Genomic DNA, 24455 nt, shown 5'->3' with positions numbered 1-24455 from the left:
ATAAATAGATGGAATCTTAGTTCCTTATTTATGCGAGATGAAGATCTGCACGCACTCACAGAACATGTCGTATGCACCATAATAAATTTTATTATAAATTTAAATGTTAAAAAAAGCCATAGCCCTAGAAGACTTGTCCCAAGCTACTAAGAACGGCGAAGTATGCAGCTGGGGCTCCTCCCACCCGCGCCTCACCCCTCACGCCCCGCACGATTGCTCTGTCTAGACGTCTCCGTCGGATTACTGTAGGGAAACTTGTTATACTGTGGCTAAGTATTTGCCGCTGCCCTATCAGGTTAAAACCTACTAAAAATGTACACTCACTGGGTCCCCCATTCCGGCAGTATATGCTGCGTCCACTCGCGCGCATGCCTCGCGAGGCGCTCCTCCATTCGGAGAGACTCCTGGACCCGCGCGTGCCGCGCCGCCGTCTCGCGCTCGACCCGCCTCCGAGCCGCCTCCATGATTCGGGCGTGCTCGGCTTTGTGACGGAGCGCTTCTTCAGTGGTCTTCGCTGGGAGGTTTGAAGGTCTGGAATGAAGACAATGTTACGTGAGTTATGTTATGGATGGCAAATGTAGAAATTTGGTGGTGAGAGGTGCTTCAATAAGTAGTCTGGGACACGATTTGGAAGCAGCGGGTTCACAAACATTTAATACTGTATCCAAACCACTCAACCCATAAGTAAATTGAACTATACGTCGTTTACTTTTGTTGTTTTAATATTTTGCCATTTATCAGAGGCTCGACTCTCCGAACAAATAAACGGCGGGTGTCGATTCTGCTTCGTTGCATCGGCCAAGCCAAGACATACCAGAGGCCGTAGTCCACCCCCCAAACATGCGAAGTCACTAAAAAGATTCCAAACATTCTTTCGCCAAATCGCCAATAGAGCTACACGACTTAACACGACCGTTCAACGAGGTGCTATCCTCAATTAGATTTGTAACTGCTAGTACCTACTGCTACATACGTCTGACAAGGGAATTCTCATAAACTTTCAGAATAACTCCTTCGGACTCCTATTGATCAATCCGCCTCTTACCAGAAAATACTAAACGGCTTAGTTTCATTGAATAGCCCAAATGACGATACTGGGCTGGTTCCTGCTCATTGAGTCGCCATGCACGTAAGTAGTTCATTTAGGTGCAATAAGTTACCCATTAAATAACCAGTAAATTTTGTTCATTCATAATCATAATCAAATTAACTAAACATTAAAATTGCGTACTCTGCGTTTAAGTCCGTTTAAACATTACCATAAACACACCACGAAATCGATTACCGCATCAGACTAGTTAAATAACCACAGGTGTGCCAGAATGCAAATGCCTGGCACAGCTTCTATTATATGCGCATACGCACAATTTGCGTGCTTCTAATAGTTCTAATACTTCGGCCCCGATGCTGATATTAATGTTAACTAGTTAAGAGATAACCGCTCTAAACTGGTTGGTAATTATCTGCGCACGATTCGTTTTGGCGAAGTAAAGACACAAAGAAACAAATTATGTGAATCTCGTTAAGATTGTTGCTTTTATTTAGAAAATAGTTATCTATTAAAGGCCCGGACGTTATTATTGATTCGCAGATAATCTTCAGTCATATAGAAAATATAAATGATATTAAACCGGATAACTGGTTCATAATCATTTAATATGACTGAGTCTCACGTTAGTTTCATGTTCAAAATTACAAAATATCATCATCATCATCCCAGCCTATTTACGTCCCACTGCTGGGCACAGGCCTCCTCTCAGTTTTTTTTTATTATTATGATCAGTAAGTCGCGGGTTCACGGTGGATGCAAGCCGCTTCCAACCGAGGCAACTGGAGGTCTATGGGGGGAGGCCTATGTCCAACAGTGGACGTCTTATGGCTGATATGATGATGATGATGATTACGATCAGTAGGTGAGGCGGGACCAGAACTACTCCGTGAAAACCCCTTTCTCTTGGCTTGGTGCTCAAAATAGGCACCAGGCAAAGAGAAAGGGCAGATCTATAGCCTCTTGGAGGTTCACCGTCGAAGAAGACTTGAAAGTGCAAAATATCCCACCGTTGACAACCCTGGCACAGACGTACCTACAAGAAAGGCCGACCTCAAATGAAGCTGGAAAAAGTGCAGGATGATGATGATGAGATGAGTAGGTACAGTACAGTACGCTGTTATTTATACACGATACAATACAATAAAAAAACGGTACCAAATACATTAAAAGTACTACAGTAACAAAGGTTCACAAAATATATCATAATGGACAAAAGACTTATTAAAGAAAACCCATTTGATTTAAAGTCACGATTGTAGAATTAATTTAATGCTCCAACGCTTAGGAGTTAGTTTAGAAAGTTAAAAGCCATTATGTGTTTAAGTTCATTATATATATGTTTAAAAGCTGTATATATGTAATGTTCATTCATTAACCATTTTCTTAGTAAGTACTCAAACCAGTGCACCAAGGGTATCGATCATGTATACAGGGTGTAATCGTTAAGTGTAGCCAGGTATTCTATAAATATAACAGATATCAGAAAACTTTTGAATTAATTCCGATTCAGTTCAAACTTTTCTGATATATCTCTTATATTTACGGAATAATCGCTTGGCTACACTTAACGATTACACCCTGTATAGCGGAACTACAATAAATACAGAGAGTGCAGTGGCAAATTTCACATTAAAAACGTAATTAATCAAATAATTACCTACATATAGGTAGTCATTCACGATGAAGCGTGCCATGATTTACAATGTCATTAATGTCTCATTTTGACAAAATCACGCGTCTTCGTGGATGGCACTAGGTATACTTATTATTATTATATGAAGAAACAAAAAGCAATTCAAAGTCAGTGAAATTCATTTCTGTGTAGTAAAAAAATAAAAGCAAAAAAGTTTCTATCAACTGGTCGCGCACAACTAACTGGACTGGTCGCTTATAAAAGAAGACATTTCAAATGATAGATTCTATGATAGATTATCTTTTGTGTTCTTCCTTTTCTCCTTTTGTGCTCTAGGCTCTAGTCTAGTGCTACTATTTGGCAGGGCCTAATCTAAAATTAAATTGCTTTTGGAAGTGAACAACTGTGGATGTGGTTTGTACGAGTAGTATGTAGTGATCTTTTTATAAATTGAATATAATTATTTACAATTTCACTTAACATTTTTGTAAACGAGCCTTGGATGGGCTTCAAGCGAGCAGATTATTTTATTTCAGCCCCTTCCCTTTCCCGCTTTATACTTTTGGTCCTCATCGTAGCAGACCCTCGATGGCGCCTGAACCTCTACTGGATGCAGCGAGGCTACCCAAATAACCCTGCCCTGCCTTCCCACCTCCGGTAACTCTCTTAAAATTTAAGCACACCTGTGATTTTTGTTTAACCTAGATAAAAGATTTCAGTGTCAGATTAAAAATTATAAATGAAAGGATTCCATCAAAGGAAAGAAAACAAACAAGTATTAATACAGTACCTACAGTTATACTTTATAGAGTTAAAGCTAATATTAACGACTGATGTCATGTCTAATTGACTAGAAGTGTCTGGTTCCCTGTTGTTCGTCTGTTTCTATGGATATAGATTAGGTTAGAGTCGCGTTAACGCATTCACTTCCACGTTCCACGGGTGCCACCGACGCACCTGTGCGTTCAAAATGTATGAATAACTATGACAGCGGTACTGGGCGAAGTTCCGGGAACGTATATGTGCGTCGGTGGCAGTGAATGCGTTAAAGCGCGAAGCGTCTCAGCTCCGCGGAATAGGAGTTCCGCACGGAGCTTCGTCGACTTGGGTCATTCATAGGATTAAAATTGACGAATCAGGAATTAGACGAATAGAGACACACTACACAACACATACGGGGAATTGGACGAACGATGCCGAATTGGACGAGTTCCCATGACGTGACTGCCAGTTCAACAAGCCAACTAGATGCTGAAATGATTTACCACAGTAATTTTTGTGTCATTACTTTATTAGAAACGGTATTGTACCGTACCGTAGCGTGCTTTGCTTAGCTGCCACGCTTCATTGGGTATTCAAATTTGGTCATTCTTCTGCACAGAGATGGCGTGATAGTTTTTGTAAATCATGTTTAATCAATGTATCAAGTTTTTTTTTGTATTTAAATTGGTATAGGAAAATCATTTCAGTTTGTATTTTCAAATATACTTATTAAGAAATTTATTTCAATAAAAACAGATAGATGTAAATGACACTGAAGCTGAAATTAATGTCATCTTTACAGGTATTATTTGAATAGGTACCAATTAAATCACACGTATGGATGAAAATGCACAGATTAAGCACACTGAATGCGTTCTGCGAAGTCACCCTGGAAGCAGTTTTAATTTAAGTAAGTACATAGCCAATTATATTTCGCCAATGAAAGTTTTTTGTACTTATGTGTAATATTTTTATGGTAGCATTCCGATGTTTGCGACCGCGACCGGCGACACGCGACCGCGTCCGATTCGAGCGACCCATTGATCAGTATTAATTAATATATGAAGTACTAACGGACACAAACAAGTAAGAAAGTTCATACTAAGCAGTGTGTGTCGTGCGCCTCGGTCGCATTCTGTCGCTGTCGCCAACATCGGAATGATAACACTTTTAGGGTTCCGTCCGTAGTCCGTACCTTACCTACCTCAAAAAGAGAAAACGGTATATAAGTATTTACTAATCTTGACTATCAAACCTATAAACCCTCCGCATTCCTGTGAGCCGTGTTATGTTAGTTTGCTATTTTTGTCGGAATTCGGCTAAAAATAGCGTCGTTTCCTTGCATTGTTCGAATTTAAACATCGGGACAATCTGAAATGGTTACTTTTATACAGTTTTTTGTTTAGATACTGAAATAGCACATGCGTAAAACCGTTTTGCTTATAATATTTTATATGTATAGGATTTTTTATCGAAATGCCATATCAAAAACACTACACCCATATTAAGTCATACCAGTGCAATTTTTATTTTTCAACGCTTAAAATGTACAGACCTATCTACTTCTGCATAAACCCGAGTACTGATCTGACACATTGTCATGTTTTCTAAACATTATCCTATACATACACATTGACAAGTTAACATTTTTTTTAAGCTTATTTAGCCCTGCATAATCTAATCTGCGTTATTGAATAACCAAGAAGTTAGCCATATGATACAAATGTATGTGACTCAGACAGCTGAATATACATCCACAGATAGTAGAAATATGCCGGTATCTACTCACTAAAGATGTGTGATAATTAGCCGCCACCACCAGTAGTAAATAATAATTCATAACTGTATAAAAAAAATGAAACCAAATATACTTATGTTAAAATTATATTTATCTTTTACACAAACGAGCAACTGCAAATCGAACATATGAACATATCTTTCAAAATCGAATGTTTATTTTGCAAACAGGCCGCAGAGCGTTTTCGGATAGATCATCGTTGCCAAAAATAATGCGCTGAAATAAACATGGAACAGTCATTCGTAACAAAAAAACAGGTTATAATTTAGTTGTTACTTAACCAGAATTCGGGCAAAAATTACTCATTAAATAAAAACATAAAAAATTGGTAGCAATATTAGCAATAGACGCAAGCAAGTGTATAAAACATTGATTTTGTTCGTGGTATCGAAAATACAAACTGAGACATAGATGCACAGAAAAACCAGAAAAACATGATTTAATCTTAAATGGATAAGTGCACCTTATGCCACAGAATAAGTAATACGATAAGTACTTACGCGAGAAAAGGCGGTACAACAACGAAGCAACGTATGCATGCGGGCAGCCATTGAGAAGACGTCACTCATACTTCGTCAATGGACAATACATTTTTTTCCTCCGAATGGTTCCTTTGATTATCCATTGTTGTACCAGGAATGTGGGCTTTGGATGTTGCATTAAAATTGAATATGTTAGTTATTAAATAAATGTTTCTTATTCTTATTCTTTTAACCTAATAAAGATTAAACCACGTAATAAACATTTCGTGCACATTGTACTTGAACTTAATCTTTGATCTTAATTATGCCCTATAATATAACCTAACTAAACCAAGATTTTCTCTATGTAGTTCTTTGTTCCAAACAACTGAAAGTACCTACTCTTTCCCGCTACTTAACTTTGCACGGTGCTAGACTGTGCATAATAGCAAATCCATCCATCCATTGCAGCTTTTACATCATTTGTTAGGTCACTGACCGTTTCTAGTGTTCCTGCACAAGCAACGACAACTTCTGAGGCCAACGACCACCAAGCGATTAATTACTTTGACGATGTCAAGGGGCGGAAAAATGCCCGTCATTGTAAAAATATTTCGTATAGCAAAATAGACTTCCTTACGATGTTACAGTATGCTCCAATGATATCCGCACGCTGAGATAGAACTTTTTCAACTCATAAATTGGTGCTAGATTGTAGTTACACACTCACTCACTAGTAGGTAAGTACTCAATAATAATAAACGACCGACCTTTTTCTGACTCCTGAATCGATGTCATACAGCTAATATCATGCAAGGCATAAATCTGAAATTGGTGGTTAGAGAGCAACGGTGACCATTGTCAATAAAAAACCGGCCAAGAGCGTGTCGGACACGCCCAAAATAGGGTTCCGTAGCCATTACGAAAAAAATAAGTAATATTTTTCTAAGGTTTTCGTATTTTATACGGAATCTTCCAAGTTTAGGTATATTTTATACCTTAGGCTGCTATTTACTCTTAAACTACTAATAATTCTCAAGCAAACTTAGCCGTTATAGTTTTCCTTGAAAGTTTGATGTACTTACTACCATCCTGAATTTTTTTTTAAATTTCCACCCACCAGTTTAGATTTTAGAGGGGGGGACGCTCGATTTTAATGAAAATTTGCACTTTAAAGTTGAATATTTTGCAAACAAATCACTGAATCGAAAAATCGTTTTAGCAACCCCCTAATGATTTTAAAAGACCTATCCAACGATACCCCACACTACAAGGTTGGATGAGAAAAAAAAATCACCCCCACTTTACGTCTATGGGAGGTACACTAAAAAAAATTTCGGCATAGCTTACATACATATTTGTGCAAAATTACAGCTTTCTAGCATTGATAGTCCCTGAGCAAAGCCGCGGACGGACGGACAGACAGACAGACAGACAGAGACAGACATGGCGAAACTATAAGGGTTCCGTTTTTGCCATTTTGGCTCCGGAACCCTAAAAAGTGTACTTATATACCGGCCGCCAGTGTATTCCATAGCACTTACGGCATTCTTACTTCGCACCGCTCGTACACGCCATGCGCCGAAACGAGTGCTTAGAACATTTCCCCAAACTCGTTAACTCCGCGTAGCAAACTTTCCATTCGTATTTTTCCCCACTCGAATCTGTTTTCGTTCGCGTTTTTCCTCATTCTTAATTTACTCCAGACGTATATTTAATCCATACTTACATGATTTTTCCATTTGCATACTTTCCCACTATATTTATTTATCAATAGTTTATTTTCTTGACGGGCGCATATTTTACCACTCAAACGGAGAGGTAGGTTAGGTTAGTTAGGTATCTTCAGATCCCTGAAGGGCAAACTGCTCAGAAATAGGAGCCCCGCAAGCGGGGCTCCGTCGGCATAAGGCGTAATGGGTTGCCCATTGAAAAAAAAAGTGGTAAAACATGCGAATGGTTAAAAATCCCGTCAAAAAAATAACTATTGATAAATAAATATAGTGGGAAAATATGCGAATGGAAAAATCATGTATGGATTAAATACGTGTGGTTTAAATTAAGAATGGGGAAAAACGCGAACGAAAATAAATTAGAGTGGGGAAAAATGCGAATGTAAAGTTTACTACGCGGAATTAACGAGTTAGGGGAAACGATCTAATTACTCCATGAAACTTACGACACTCTAGTTTTGCGGTGTCACTATTTCGACATTGTGACCACGAGATTACCAAAATGCTTCACAATTATTCCTCTAAGTGAAGGACACGGCTCCATTCTTGTAATTTGCTGCCAGTTTTATTCGATTCGAGTTCGGGGGATCAAAGGAACTTGAAATAATTAGGTCAAGGTTCATTTTTGAGTGCGGTTTTTTTTTAATTTGAAATCAGGTTTTCTAGCTATGGTTCTTAGACATGTTTCATAATTAATTTGAATTCACTATGTATGGTATAATTTTTTAATTTTACAAACGGGTGATCAAAATCACTGAGATAGGTAAACTTGACGTTTTAATGCTTTTTAATACGAAACAAACAAATATCACCAGACAGAATTTTGCGAACAATAAATTGTGACTTGTGACAGCGTCTCACCTCGTGCTTGTGTATAGGTAGCTTAAAGTTACTTTAGTGCACGGCAAGGCGTAGTTTTTATGTTTCATTGTACACGTGACGTTTGTACAAATAGAAGAAACAACCTGGTGAAGGTAGGGTTAATTGGGTTCATCGTTTTGTCTTCGATGTCATACATAGAGTAGGTACAAAGTATAACTTAATAAACAAAGGAAGGGTGCAAAGGTACAAAGAATAACAAAATATTACCATTTTGTCAGCGTACTCGTAACGTACATGATATCGTCAATTTTATAGTTCTGCACCGGAAAGTTTGATTAAATGCCGTCTCTGTTTGTTTTGTTCGAATAGAAGGAGACGACGGCATCACATTTATCCGTCAAATAAAATTGATCAATGGGTGGTAAAACAGACCCTACGAGCGTTTGTTTAATAATTATTCTTAGCCGTTAGGCTGCTAGATTCTCCATTCTAGCGGCTAGAACAACAAATATTAAAAAAATAGAGTTATGTATGAAAGAGGATACATGTAAAAAAACGTGTTTATTTTCGACGTTTGGTGTCCAAAATACACTGTAATACTGGTTATCTTAATCATACCGTGGCACGGAACCTTAGAAGCAGGAATATCTTTTCCGAAACATAATCAGTTGTGTCCTTCATCAGGCTTATCCAAAAAGAGAAACAGAAAGCGTGGCGTGTTGGAACCGTTCAGTTAATCTGATTTACTTGACCCGCTGTGTCGCACCTACCCTACTGGTATTACAATAACATTATTAATCAAGCATGTTTTAAATAAATAAATAAATATCATGGGACACTTGACACCAATTGACCTAGTCCCAAACTATGCAAAGCTTGTACTATGGACACTAGGCAACGGATAAACATACTTATATAGATAAATACATACTTAAATACATATTAAACATCCAAGACCCGAGAACAAACACTCGTATTATTCATACAAATATCTGCTCCGGCCGGGATTCGAACCCGGGACCTTAAGCTTCGTAGTCAGGTTCTCTAACCACTTGGCCATCCGGTCGTCAAAGAGACGTTTAAAACAAGTGTTGAAGTATTTGCAACAAGCGTTCATAAGCTGTAAAACCAGATAGAATAGCGGATGTTTTAAAAATATTCCGGAATATTACAGCACATAGTTGGGTTAGTTTGATTGAACACCCCCCTCTGTAAAGGTTTTTCATCGATTTTTTTTTTCATAGACACGCGTTGGTCATTCCATACCATACATCTGCCAAAGAAATGTAAATATAATCATATTCCAGTATAAAATGAAGAACCGACCGATGTCATTAATCAAAATCACATTAGTGGTTTGGCGCAACGAAAGAACATTCCCAAACAACAAACGACAAATCCATGCAATGCGAATACGCGCCTACATTTTTTTTTTAATAACCAACAATACCCCTCGCCAATCATGTCAACTGAACGCTTACCTCATTCAAAAGTGACAGCGCTTATAAAACGGTATCGCCAATATAACAAAATTGGTCCTGAAGTAGACCAAAGTACTTGGCAGACGGTCCGTGGAGGGAGAGGGCCCTCAAGCGGTCACGACCGGCAAATTGCAGCTCTGCCAACACAGCCATTATACAGGCATTTCCGCTTCTGTTACTTTAAAATTGCATTCTACGTTTGAAAATTGCTGTAATAGAATTTTAAACCGTTTCATGCTGGCAGATTCCTTTTTTTAGTTCCTATAATTGTGGTAGCTTGCGACATCGCAGCATTAATATTGATGTCTAAATGTTTCAAGTCAAAGTCAAATATCTTTATTCAATTTAGCCTCTAACAAGTACGTACACTCGTAAAATCTACCACCGGTTCGAAAAAAAGGTTAAACACTAATATCCGTAAGTATATTTAATTTTTTAAAAGCGAGATCATTTCTCAGTTTCTATTGCCGTAGTTCAAAACAGTAATCAGCAGCATCATCCTCATTCGGCAGTCTAGCCTCGTCAAGCAAAATTCTATTTGGTTTCACTTGTGAAAAAGTCGCTCAAAATATATATATAAATTTTTTATTATTGTGAGAGGGAGAAAAACGAGCAAGCGGGTCATCTGATGGGAAATGATCACCATAATATCGATAAAGCTGAATTAGCTCAAAATCATAAACCAGGAACGGTCCGACAAGTTTCGATCTTTTCGGAAAATCTTAATGTAATTTAATTTTTATTTAATTTTGAAATTTTATCTACTACGGTTATTTCAGTGTAGGCTAAACACGTCTCATGTCTAGCCTTCGCTGCCTGTTAATTAAGGCCTGGCGTGCCTGCCAAGCCGTGGCCAAAGCCAATCGGCTAAGCTTAGTCAACGTGCGAGTATTGATTGCTACTGGTTTTCCCCGCCACTACAAAGCTCTGAACTCTTCTAATTTGATTAACGAGTTATACTAATGGATTAGAAATTAAGTAAATTAGTTTAAATTACACATGACGCAGATAGTAAATTATGCGTGAGTTTAACATCAATTAGTTATGTGCCAATATTAATACAAAATACTAGTACCTTCGTGGACGATTCTGCAGTAAAAACAGGCCTTTAACCAGCTCTACGAATGATCAATAAAAAATCATTAGCTCGCAACTCAAAGTGAATAATGAACCAGGAAAATCTCTCAGCCATTGACAATTCACCTGAAAAATATCCTCAACTTCAAAAAATTACGAACAAAGTAAATGAAGAGTTCTGCCATGCCTCGTATAGATAACATCCTCAAGCATAGGCAGGGGTGGTCACGAACCGGCATCATTAAATACTGGTCTACATCGGGCCGATGTTTACTGGAGTTTCCTGTTGCAATTATCTGCACACGTCTGTGGTTATGCAATTATGAAATAAACACACTGATGATAAATGGTGAGAGCAACTCTGCGGATTGATGGACGGGTATTGCTGTATCCCGTTAGTTGTCGGGATACAGAACGTACAAGTTTTTTAATAGGCATAAGTGAGGTTAATTGACTTGTTAAGCGAAAATCCACACCACCACTTACGGATGTGACATTCTATATAAGAAATTGATTTTTAATTAATCGATTGTTTTTTTAGCATTAAAAATCAATTAATGAATAATCGATTATTCTTAAAAAAATAATCGGTTTTGATATATTTATCGATTTTTTCCTAATTTTTTAATTATTTTCAAAATAAACGCAATTGTGAATGATTAGCTAAATTAATGAAGTAAACTGTTTCAAAAGCACAGAAGAGATGCCATCGTAGACGCACAGATGACGTTAATGTAATATTATCTCCATGGAGATAGTATTCTTTGACAGTTCGCGCTCCGAGTTATAAAAGACGCCTTTGTACATATAAGTACTTATCTCATTTTTTGTCACTGTGTTTGTTTACTTATTTTGTACAATAAAGAGTTTACATACATACATACTTAACACATATGTGTATTTATGTACAATAAAGAGAATACAATACAAATACATACATAATGTCGGGGGGTGGCGGATGAAAAATCGACTATGATTGATTTTTGATTGAAAAATAAATTGTAATATTAAAATCGCGTATAAAAATCGATTTTTACTTTAAAAAAAATCGATTTTAATCTATTATTTCCATATTCGATTATTTTTTCACATCCCTACCACCACTTAGAATTATTACATTACCAAACGGTTCTTCTGCAGGTTCTTTTCCATTTCATATGATTTTTTTTTTTATTCGACTGGATGACAAACGAGCAAGTGGGTCTCCTGATGGTAAGAGATCACCACCGCCCATAAACATCTGCAACACCAGGGGTATTGCAGATGCGTTGCCAACCTAGAGGCCTAAGATGCGATGGGATACCTCTAGTGCCAGTAATATATAATTATATAATGACATGTTTTGAACAATAAACGCAAATTTTACTGGTAATAATTAACTTGAAAAGCCAGATAAGACATGTTCGTTATTATAAAAACTATTAAATAACACCAGCTTTTTCTATCCATTAGTAAGAAATTACAACTAATCAACAAAAGATCGTTCATATCCAGGATTAAGTTAAGTCAGAATATTTTTTTACGACCATACCTTTTCAATCTGGTTTTTCTAAGCACTGAGTGACTTCTCAGAAATTAATCCGCAATCGGCAGATTTAGATCTACAGACTTTCCTGTTATGGAGCCTGAGTGTGGAAGCTAGATACACGCTCTTCCTTTACAAGGGAAACAATGTACAATAAGAAGCAATAAATATGTATAATTTATTTATACAATTTGCGACGTATAGAAGCAAACCACATTTTTCATCAGCGCATACGATAAATTTGACCTACATCATCAAATAAGTTATGTTTTTCATGGTATGATGTATTTGTATACTTGAACCTAGCAGTGTGGAAACTTATCAGCTAAGAGCGCGTAATATTTTGGGTTTTTTACAAGTGGACAATATTTATTACACGCAGATACACAATACAAACAATGTATAATTTAATTTTATACAATTTGCGACGTATAGAAGCAAACCACATTTTTCATCAGCGCATACGATAAATTTGTTTAAAAACTTACCTACATCATCAAATAAGTTATGTTTTTCATGGTATGATGTATTTGTATACCTAGTATGGTATAAATCATTTTATTCGTGCTAAAATAATTTGAACGTGGGTAATGTGGTTAACTATTTAGCATTTTGCAATGTTGAAGGTGTTTTGTTAAAATATCATACTAAATACAAAAAAAAATACAAATTCAACGCTAGCTTTGTGAAATTCGGGCTATAAATTTATCGTAACGATACAGCTAATAGCAATGATGTAAACAATTGCAGCGGTTACTAAACTAGGAATTTGTGCAAAGACAAAACCACGGCAACGTAAATGTAAATAGACCTGTAACAGAGCGGAACCGATATGAAAACTGTTTATTGGGACGGGCGATGTCGGTCACAATTACTCTCTACTATATTGTGACCTCGCGAGGTCAACAGCCTGAAAAAGGAAGAAAGCCTTGGAAACTGGCACACGTGTCATTTACTAAACTACATTACTGACCAAATGACCTGCCAGACATAGATTAAAAGAGTGAGTCTATTGCCCTAGCTGCCTCATCCATTGGTCGGCTGAATAGGGCAACGAACTAAGGGTTAGTCGGTCTGATTTCCATCTGTAAAAGAATCAATCCGTCATCGTTGTCCAATTACACAGCCCCGCACGTTGATGAGGACTTTAATTAAATCAGTCTTTGACTTCACAACCTAATTCTTAATACGAAACATTTTAATACAAATAATCCGACACATCTGTATTCAAGCGTGACTCCTCGACCTTTCAAAAGGAAAATATCAAAGGATCCTGCCGTTGGAAATACCACGTAAGTCAGGCTTTGGAGTAGATATATTTCAAGCTTTATTTGCGCTATGGATTGTTGGAACGGAACGGAATACAGTCTTTGATATCTGCTGGCTTTATGTAAAACCACTAAGTAGGATTACCGTCATGTATACGACTTTTGGTGCTATATGCATCCCACTACTGGGCACAGGCCTCCTCTCAGAAGAAAAGTGCTAGGGCCGTATTTCCCACGCGTCTCCAGTTCGGATTGGAAACTTCACACGAAACATTGCATTTGTGCAGGTTTCCTAGAAGCTATAGGCACAGAATAGGTCAAATAGGTTATCCATATGTCAGTTTTGGCCATATGTTGACTTCTAATTTGATAAAAATTTATACCAATATTATAAATGCGAAAGTGTGTGTTTGTACGTTTGTCCGTTTTTCACGTCGAAACGTTGCGATTGCGACGGATCGCAGTGATTTTTGGCATAGAGATAGTTTATGGGCTAGAGAGTGTCATAGGCTACTTTTTATCCCGGAAAATGCACAGTTCCCAAAGGAACACCGCGCTAACCGAATTCCAATCCAAGCTGACGAAGCCGCGGGCAAAAGCTAGTTTAATTATAACTTTATAAAAGTTACATTGTTTTTTTCACCAACAACCGTCATATACAACAATACGTTATGTGAACAATAGGTAAAATAAGACTGACTGACCTGTCATGTTGTATCAAGGCAATAGAACTGGCCACAAGATCTTCGAACTGCTTCTCACTAGCGGAGCTCCCCTGCCTCTTGTGATGATGAGGGGTGTTCGCTCCTGAAGACACAGGGGTCAACGTTTTCTGCACTTCACAGCATGTCTTTGAAGCCAAGTTGACGCTGGATTTGCTGCCAAAGAGCCGCCAGGAAACTGTAGGGGAGTGGTTGTCTGGAGATTTGGCAGACGAACTGCTTTTCCAAGGGAACACGCCTCTGTAACAATGGAGAAGGCAAATTAGAAACTTAAGTCCAGAAAAAAACCTTAATATGATACTTAACAGTAAGGGTGCAAATGACAAACACGAGTACCTAAACTACTTCTTACTACGACTTGTCTAAATGTATTTTTACTGCAAGGTTGGAAATTAATCCAATTTATTCCACAGATCGTGTTCAAATGCTCTACTATTCCGATTGTTCACAACGCCCTCTAAAGAATTCGTTGTATCAGTGGCATTTTCAAATGCTAAGGTTGTTAATAGATTATACTATAAATCGCACAAAGCTATCCCACCATACTTTCAACTCAGGTTTTAATCCAAAAGCCGAAAATCATAATTTCTACGATAACATCAACAAACACATCAAGAATTCTATTGTACGCTGAGAAAGTTTAATAACATTGTGAATTGTGATTATTAAATTTACGCAGGTAATTGACCATGTCGTTCGGACAAGCGTCACAAATCGCTTATAACAACGTAATTGATAGCGTTTAAACGACATTGGCGACACGACTCTGATATGAGAACTGTCAATAGCAATAGCTGATGCGGCACATAGTAAAGAGTAGGAAGCCCACTGACATACTTAACACTCTTAACAGTCTAAACACATTAATCACTCTAACACGGATAAGGAAAGCCGTTTTTTACAGCGAACTATTGTCTGTTGATAATGTTCGTACAAAATTATTTATGCGCACGAGTGTGGTACTATTTTCAATCTCGAAGCTTGATTGTAAATGTGTAAATGCATTGATTTTGGTAATAGTGAGTTGAAATAATAAGTTTGTACATTTGTTACTATCTCTAATATTTTCATTGAAAAGCAAACAACTTTCTCAAAGAATGCGTGCGTTACATGCAATAATTTGAAAAGATGATTGATGGCTATATTTCTATGTGACAGAAATGGAAAGGAAGGCTAGCAGACAAGAAGTGTCTGAGGCTACGTATATATTAAATGATTTCCATCTATATTATTGTTACGTTCGTGGGGTGGGTTCGTGATTGAAAAGCACTTTTAACACCGACGAATAAGAGTAGGATTTATTTTCACACTGTTACTTAACTTTACAAAACACTTAAAAACAGTTCACAGTAATTTCGCACTCTAAAACTCACTTACAAGTCGCTTTGATTCTCTTCGATGTTTATCGCTCGGTATCGCATTCGAAAACTCTCCTCGCCGCAACCTCGCCCGGCTTATATACCCCCGGTGAATCGGTCCACAAAGTTCGAGAACAGTCCAGCTAGGACGTCATACCTACATCTCGAATGTTCCGGAAACGAGTAGAGTGTCTGTCTCTTTCATGTGCTATCTCTCTCACACAGTTACTAGAATATTCCGGAAACAAGATCATCACTCTGTTTCTCTCACACATATAGGCTATCCTTGTCACACACCTTCTCGAATGTTCTCAGTATAGCTGTCTCTTTCTAATCGTGCTATCTCTTTCACTCCTATGGAAAATTTCGCCATATACTGAAATGTACTTGAGAGGCCCATAAGGGGTCCTGAAAACGCCTGAAAACGGGTTTTCAGGTTATGGCGTCATCGGATAGAGGGTGGCCTGAAACGGACTGAAAACATGTTTCAGGCGCCTGAAAACAACGGCAACTTGGGTGAAATTTTGATAAACTAATATGTGACAGAGCGTCCTCTGAAACGGCCTGAAACAGTATTCCAGCCTGCTGAAAACGCCTCCAATGGGTCGAAAAACACGATCAAAGCTTAGCACCTAACCCACCGTCGTAACACTGCCCCCTCCTAAGACATGCTCGTCCCGAGCATCATTAGATCCATGGTATTTGGCCAACCGATCAACATGAACAATCTTACAGGGGCTACGCGCGTTACGCTGTATCCGGTATGTAACGTCGTTGATCCTAGTGACTACCTTGAACGGCCCTTCCCAACTCGGTGATAATTTGGGGGACTTCCCTTTTCTTCGCATAGGGTTATGTAGCCAGACGAGTGAGCCTTCTTCAAACTTCACGTGATCCATCTTCCTGTCGCATTGAGTTTTTGTTTTAGATTTCTTCCAACTCAGAATGGGCTTGATATCGCTACGGTGATGTTGTACTTCTCCAATCGCTTCCCCGCACCATTTCGGACTAATGGTGTCTGTTCTTAGCAGCTTCACATAAGCGTGTTCTTTTCTCTCGTGCCTCATGTCAGCGTTACATGGCCTTCTGGATAAAACATCTGCGTTTTCCTGCCACTTTCTTGCCGGGGCGCTCGTTACTACATCAGCTGCTCTCGATCCGTTTCGCCAACTTTCCATATTTCTTTGAGCATCTCTCATAGGGCACGAAAATCTCATATGCCCTCTATCTCCGCATGCATAACACATAAGTCCACGTCGAGATTTCGTTTTATCCGTCAGCACTTGGACCTCTGCTGCTCTCGATCTATTGCGCCCAGCTTCAACGCTCCGAGGCTCTCGCTTAGGACACCACAATCTCCTGTGCCCTATTTCCCCACACGCATAACACGTAGGCCCGCTTCGAGTTTTCGTTTTATCCGTCGCCATTGGAATGCGGTAAGAACTAGCATCGCTGCGTACGGCCTCTACTTCCAATGCGTGCGCTAGAGCATCCTTTAAGGTCCTGTGATGACCCAGTCGTACAGCAGCCCTCACTTCAAAGTCTCGAATCCCATCTATGAATGATTGCACTAGCATAATCTCTACTACAGATGGTAATGACAAGTAAGCCTTTCTGACCAGCCTCTCAATTTCCAGGCTCCATTGCTGCAGGCTCTCGCCATCTAGCTGCACCCTGTCTTTCAACTGAGCTCTATAAACAGGTTCCAGATGGGAGTCACCATAACGCGACTCTAGGAAATCCATAAGTCGCTCCAAAGTCACCTCAGTTCCCGACATCGCCATGATGTCTAATACAATCAAGGCTTTACCACACAGTCCCAACACGAGGGCAGCTAGAGCTTGTTTGTCAGTCCAGCCGTTCGTTTCAGCAACCATCTCGAATTGGAGCTTGTATGCGGCCCATGAAGAGGTCCCATCAAATGGTGGTAACTTTAACTTTTCCCCTCCTGTGGCTAGTATGCCCGAAAAACTGGTAGCGCCGTTGGCCACTTTATTCTCCAACTTCTGGAGGCGATTCTCGAGGCCTTCTACCTTTTCGTAAAACCCATTGAGGCGCGTTTCGTAATTTTTGACTTTAATGCCAACTGCCACAATGTTATCCTGGACCTCAGCCATCTCCTTCTCTTGTTCTCGCGGAGTAAACGGCATTTTCAATCCCACTTCTGACACCAAATGTTACGTTCGTGGGGTGGGTTCGTGATTGAAAAGCACTTTTAACACCGATGAATAAGAGTAGGATTTATTTTCACACTGTTACTTAACTTTACAAAACACTTAAAAACAGTTCACAGTAATTTCGCACTCTAAAACTCACTTACAAGTCGCTTTGATTCTCTTCGATGTTTATCTCTCGGTATCGCATTCGAAACTCTCTCCGCCGCAACCTCGCCCGGCTTATGTACCCCCAGTGAATCGGTCCACAAAGTTCGAGAACAGTCCAGCTAGGATGTCATACCTACATCTCGAATGTTCCGGAAACGAGTAGAGTGTCTGTCTCTTTCATGTGCTATCTCTCTCACACAGTTACTAGAATATTCCGGAAACAAGATCATCACTCTGTTTCTCTCACACATATAGGCTATCCTTGTCACACACCTTCTCGAATGTTTTCAGTATAGCTGTCTCTTTCTAATCGTGCTGTCTCTTGAAAATTTCGCCATACACTGAAATGTACTTCAGACATAAGGGGTCCTGAAAACGCCCGAAAACGGCTTTTCAGGTTATGGTGTCATCGGATAGAGGGTGGCCTGAAACGGACTGAAAACATGTTTCAGGCGCCTGAAAACAACGGCAACTTGGGTGAAATTTTGATAAACTAATATGTGACAGAGCGTCCTCTGAAACGGCCTGAAACAGTATTCCAGCCTGCTGAAAACGCCTCCAATGGGTCGAAAACACGATCAAAGCTTAGCACCTAACCCACCGTCGTAACATTATGTATTGCTAATATTGTTGCCAAATCATATCTATTTCAGACTTCACACTCCTTACATCACACTTTCCAACTGCTTGCGAAATGCGAACTTGGCACGACAATGTCGACAATTGTGTCTCTTATCCACAATTATGTGTAAAATAATACTCAATTCAACAATATCGAGCAAAATCTAATAAGACCCTTTCAAAAAACTGTTTCCTAGGTTATCCTTTAATAACATTCTACTTTTACTCTCTCGACTTTACACCAAACATACGACTCAACAAGTGTCTGCAATGTGCATTGCTAATTCAAAAACACTTTACACTGTAACCACTACACTCTAATGTCTAGTTCAGTGTCTTAATCACATTCTACGCTTAGGTGTTATCACTTAAAAAACGTTAAACAAGAAACGAAATTAAATTGGTAATACTTTTAACATTAAGTACCCGTTATTTATCATGTCCGAGACGCGTTGTTAGTCGAATACTCGGAATGTCGACGACGAACGCACATTAGCGGTCATACAAAACGTGTGTGGGAGTAACGTCTGATAATTCGCCATTGGATCATACTTAAATTCATATTATAACTGTATACCAAAAAGAGTACTGGTAATGAAGGATGTTGATAATATTCATTAATGCTAGTAGGGCTTCCAGCAATACGACTATAGTGTCTATTCACGCATACACACAAACGCAACTTAAATAGAGTAGTAATTTGATTCGTCGAGGGAGTTTGATAATCCACTAAATAAGATTATCTAATCAACAAACGACGGGTATTACTGAATATTCAGTTGGGATCGGATTAAAGAGCTATCAAAACCCTCTTCCAGTTTTGCCCCTTCACCCAGTCCGATTGTATGATAAAAGCTGTGGACCAGACACTCCTTTCGTCATTGTCTCATGTAAATAATTGCAGAACGCATTCAGTGTGACAAGTCTTTATGCAAACAATTTTATTATCTTAAGCGCATAAATGTTTAAATCATTAATTCATTGTATTCTTTACTTTTAACTTCTCCTAAGCACCTTTCCGACTAAGCCCCTTTTATTGCTTAATGTTTGACGTCTTGAATCGGTAGCGCAAAAAAATATTTAAACTTGAATCTTTTTGTATGACTGTAAATAAGATTGAGTCCGATTTTGAATATATAATATCAAATTCAACACGCAATACAATGTCTGATATTTAATATGCAAGATCCGATGGACCATAAACCATTAGAGGTATTAACTCGGCGTATGAAGAATCTATTACAGTCAAATAAACATACGACCTTCGTGTATTTGCGTAGCATATTACATATAAAAAGCGGCTGAAGGAAAATAATCGTTACTCGATTGGCAACAGGGGATTTTATGGTTTTGCAACGAGTAGAGCTTGTCTAATTTAAAATGACGCGTCCCTCACTCAACTAAATCAGTGCATTTAGACTATTCAGACGCCAAATCTTACAATTCTTCCTGAGACTAACGGGGATTCAGATCCTCGCTGGACTCAGATGGTTTATTGTAAGATTTGCTGTCTAAGTAGTCATATTGAACTGATTTAGAAGAGTGAGGGACGCGCCATTTTTAAATTAGACAAGCTCTAACAAGTATAATATTTGCCCGGACAATACTCTGTCGTATGCGCATGATCTAGACGCGTGTTGCGGGTCTACTGTCAAAAGTAACGAAGCAAAGAACTTAATTGGGTCGGAATATTACGACGATGGATACAATCTCTTAAAGGTCCATGACCATGACCATCATACAAATTACCACACAAGTAAGTGATGTGATACCGTTTCACCAGATTGTTTTCCGGAACATATTATAAGCTTACAAAAGAGAGATAAGTGAGACTATGAATGACTGACAGTTTTCCATTTCATATGTCACCAGTTCACTTGCGTCAAAATGAACATAAAATGATCTTTGAATCCAATTTCCGCGGCCTACTTATACCCAGTACCTAGTCTATTAAAATGAAAACGTATGCGCTCGCATGTGTTATCATGCGAAAAAGAACCTAGTGAACAATAAGAAACTGTTAAGGTAGAAAGCTAAGTAAATCAGTCGTAATCTCAGAAATTACTTAACCGATTAGTAAAATACTTTCACTTAGTCGAGGACAAAAAGAATTTTCTGCATGGCAGTAAAAACTAACTTTTTGTGGCTTTTAACATTGTTTATCTTAGCCTTAGCATAAAGTGTACTTAGTTACGTTATCTCGATCGCATTTGTTGATTTGTAGCTAACAAGTAATATTTAAGTGTATAAATAATCAGACTGATAATAATGTACTTCTGATGCTCAGCTGTAAACATAAAATCAAAGCAGATACTTTGCATGTGTCAAGGTACATATATTAAAAGGCATACTTATAGATAAACTACTACTAAATTCGCGCATCACCGCAATGCCTAATTAGCATTATGCGAAACAATAAATTACCCTTATAACGGTCCTCCAAATACGCTCAGTCAAATCATCTTTGCGGGGGCAGCTAGAAACTATCCGATATTCTAAGTTCATACCCTTGAGCGCTTTAAAAAACTAAACAAAACGTACACACCGCGTACAAGTATATAACATTGCATAACCTCAAAGTCGGCATTTCATTCAATTGTTTGCGCTGGAGTGGAATAAAAACATGGTGGGGAGAGCGCGGTGCCGGGCCGCGCTTGGTACGCTGCGCGCGCGCAAGCCACTTGTAAATAGACTTGCTCATGTTGATCGTGCTTAAGCTATTCTTTCTAGACTGAAGCTGAGGCAGTGTTTCACAAGTAGAACGGAGTATTCTTGCTGTGATATGAAGCTTCCAAGTTATACTAATAGGAAATAATAAAACATCATATTACAATTATAAGACTTTGGGATGAATATTTTAATGGAATATAATTTTCTTGTCTGGCTTCATTTTAAAAACCCGATGTCAGTTTTAAGTCAGTTTTTCTACCGAAAGAAAAAACAATAAGTGCCCGCAATTTCTCGCAACATTTCATGATCTAAACCTAAAGCTGAAATAATGACATATGATACCAGAGAAACAATAAGCAATTCTTAATAGATTTCTAAACAATTGTGAATTGGACATAAAGACAATTAATATAGTGACTTATCGGCTATTGCTAGATGTAAACGCGACAGAGAAAGACCATATTTTTTCAGCCATCGCTTTAAACTGCGATGGCAACGTGATATCTCTAAAGAAAGGAAGATGACGTGTTGTTATTTCAAAAAATCACTTCGAGACTGTATAATGTACTTATAATTTTGTCTTTGTTTAAACTAGGCAAGTTGTCTACCATAGATATTGAAACAGGTTTACCCATTACGTAGATAGTGACGTAGTCTCTGCAAACGGTATGATTATCAGTATGGCAAACAAAGCCAGATGTCCGATTTCTACACTAGAAACCAGCTGTTTCGAACAATTTATTGTTCTACTCATGACAGTATTGGAGTGCCAACATGTCACAATTTGGAAAGTGCGTATGAAGACCGTAACCGTAACGACCTGAAAAAGTTCGTCAAGTTACGAAAATGTGAATAAATTAAATATGAAACTAACAACAGCAAGTTTAAAACTTTGAACGAAGAATTCCAAAAAAATATTTTCTGTTCCACAACAAACAATAATGAAAAAAAGGTGCCACACCTGAACTCAGATATAAAATATCGGTGAAGGAATGACATGGATTAATTAGCAAATGAAAATCAAACGCTAAAGACATTTCAATAATAATATAATACCCATAACACAAGCTTTGCTAAGCTTACTTTGGGACTAGGTCAATTGGTGTGAATTGTCCCGTGATATTTATTTACTTTATTTATTTATTTATAATGACGCTCATTCTCTGTCAAATACAACCCAACAATATTGAACAATATAGAATAGAAGTTCTCTTACACAATCTAAACTACCGCTAAGCGTAAAATCCCCATAATACGTGGTATGCAGCACTCGCACGACTACACAATAATGTGGGGTCGAAGAGCATCTCACTATAACTGTATATTCCGAGTCCCAAGACAAGTTCGATCTGTCTAAAATTGAGACAGATATAAGGATATAGAAGACGGAGAGCCATCTTACAGCCATACTAAAATTTAACTCAAAATTCCAAGAAACTTGCGCGAGATCTCCGTAATTATTATTGCCGTTAAACCAGAATCACAACAAACACATTCCCTTAACACACGTGTAACTTCAACAAATAACATAGATTAATCCTACCTAACCTACTTGCCTTCACAGTTCTACTAAGACTCAATCTTAGTGAACAAATCTGCTAATAGTAGTAAGAATCTGCATAGTTTTAGTGTCACAGAACTGTAATTGCGCAAGGAATGCGAGCAATATTGGGCTTTCCGATTACAAAGCTATTTGAATATTTATAAATAATGTAGCTTATAGTCCGTCAACGTATTCAAACTGCGCCTGCCCATCTATTGTTGCGACTAATAACATTCCATTGTGTTCGTGACCTTCTGTGCATTATTGATTGTACCTGATATTAGGTCTATGTGGGAAGTTATTACTTGTTGCTTTATTTACGTACCGTTTGAAAACATATTTTCTCTCAAAATACTTCAACATAAAAAGATTCTGTTTGATTGGTGATGTGATGGTGACATTAAAGTAGTATTTGCGTGCATCCAATGCTTGACATTGAGAAAAGTATGATTTAAACTTGATTAATAAATTAGGTAGAGGTAGTTGCTACTGCTACTAAATAACTGATTTTTTTTCGTCTAAATTAACTACCTGCCACAAATTCCCACGCGAACGCGGATTCATAACAAGGTCTTTCAACTTGCGTCAAGTTATTTAAAGTTTGAACGTTTTTGTTGAGCGATAAAAACATTTAATTAATCGTTTTAGTGCAGCTAACAAAATCAGTTTTGCTACGTTTATAAAGTTTTATCAATGCGTCGACACATGTGACCTTCGGCGTCATTGTGATGTTCTGTTCAACATGCATTGCCTTTTAATTTAAAGTTTAAAATTTCATCCAGAATATTAGTAACAATATCAAAACAATACAATGAAACGATCCAAATTGTACCACCGCATCTCGCAATGTTTAAGGCTTAAATATATCGCATGGGATTTGAATTTCTGTTCGCAGCCTATTTGCAGTCGAGAACAGATGTGTTCTACAGCTTCTACAACTCAGCGAGGTTAAACACATCCGACCTGTCTGCTGCCAGTCCATTTAAAAATCAAGTCAAGCGTTTAGTCTGGCTTTAGACAGCTTGATATTGTTTTTGTTGAGTTTTTCTAAAGATTTGATTAGGTATATACTAGCTGTTAAAAGCAACTTAATATGGACCCGTATTATACACTGACATAACGTGTAACATTGAATTTTATAAAACATTGTATTTTGTTATCTTGTGTAGCTAATTATTCAATAAATCGGCTCCATATTGACTCATATACAATTTTTTATTCGATTATTTATAATAATACCGCTTTTGTACTCATAATCATCATTTTCTCCGAAAATTGTTTCCCATATATATTTTAAATAATTATTTTTACTACTACCTACATTGTTCATATCATAATGAGACATATTTCGATTTTTTATTACTCATAATGTCATCACTCAGGTTTTATCACAGAATTTCTTTATTTATAAACTTATTTCATTCAATCATCGCAGTTCTAGTTCTAACCTAAACCACAGAGCGGCCACGCCGTACAAAATACGCGTTCTTGAATCTACATAGGCACGACGATGTCTGTACACGCGTCGATGTGTGCGTAAGCTGCACAGGGCTGACTATTGCAAAACCGTATAGTACTATAAGTGCTACCAATGACATTTAAAGGT

The 24455-nt window shown here is 38.0% G+C and overlaps 1 protein-coding gene and 1 long non-coding RNA gene across 3 annotated transcripts in view; one reads left to right on the top strand and one right to left on the bottom strand.

Annotated features, from left to right (window-relative positions):
- The window catches only part of LOC141430674 (TBC1 domain family member 12-like), a 45257-nt gene that overhangs the window by 13787 nt on the left and 7015 nt on the right, over positions 1–24455 (bottom strand). Inside the window, exons 1-3 of one of the 2 annotated variants that reach the window (XM_074091504.1) lie at positions 15711–16302; positions 14316–14573; positions 325–531 (exon numbers count right to left, since the gene is read on the bottom strand). In XM_074091504.1, coding sequence (XP_073947605.1) covers positions 325–531; positions 14316–14573; positions 15711–15754 — 509 coding nt within the window. In that variant the 5' untranslated portion in view covers positions 15755–16302. Of the gene's footprint in view, positions 1–324; positions 532–14315; positions 14574–15710; positions 16303–24455 lie in introns of those variants that run through there. The other variant, XM_074091505.1, reaches the window with a different exon arrangement.
- Positions 4002–23826, top strand: LOC141430679 (uncharacterized). The gene is made up of 3 exons (XR_012451651.1): positions 4002–4152; positions 4249–4356; positions 23745–23826. It is a non-coding gene; the product is annotated as an uncharacterized lncRNA (long non-coding RNA).

Source organism: Choristoneura fumiferana, chromosome 8 (assembly GCF_025370935.1).
Source record: "Choristoneura fumiferana chromosome 8, NRCan_CFum_1, whole genome shotgun sequence".
Taxonomy (NCBI): domain Eukaryota; kingdom Metazoa; phylum Arthropoda; class Insecta; order Lepidoptera; family Tortricidae; genus Choristoneura; species Choristoneura fumiferana.
Note: the sequence above shows the minus strand (reverse complement) of the source record. Positions and strands in the feature narration are given on the sequence as shown.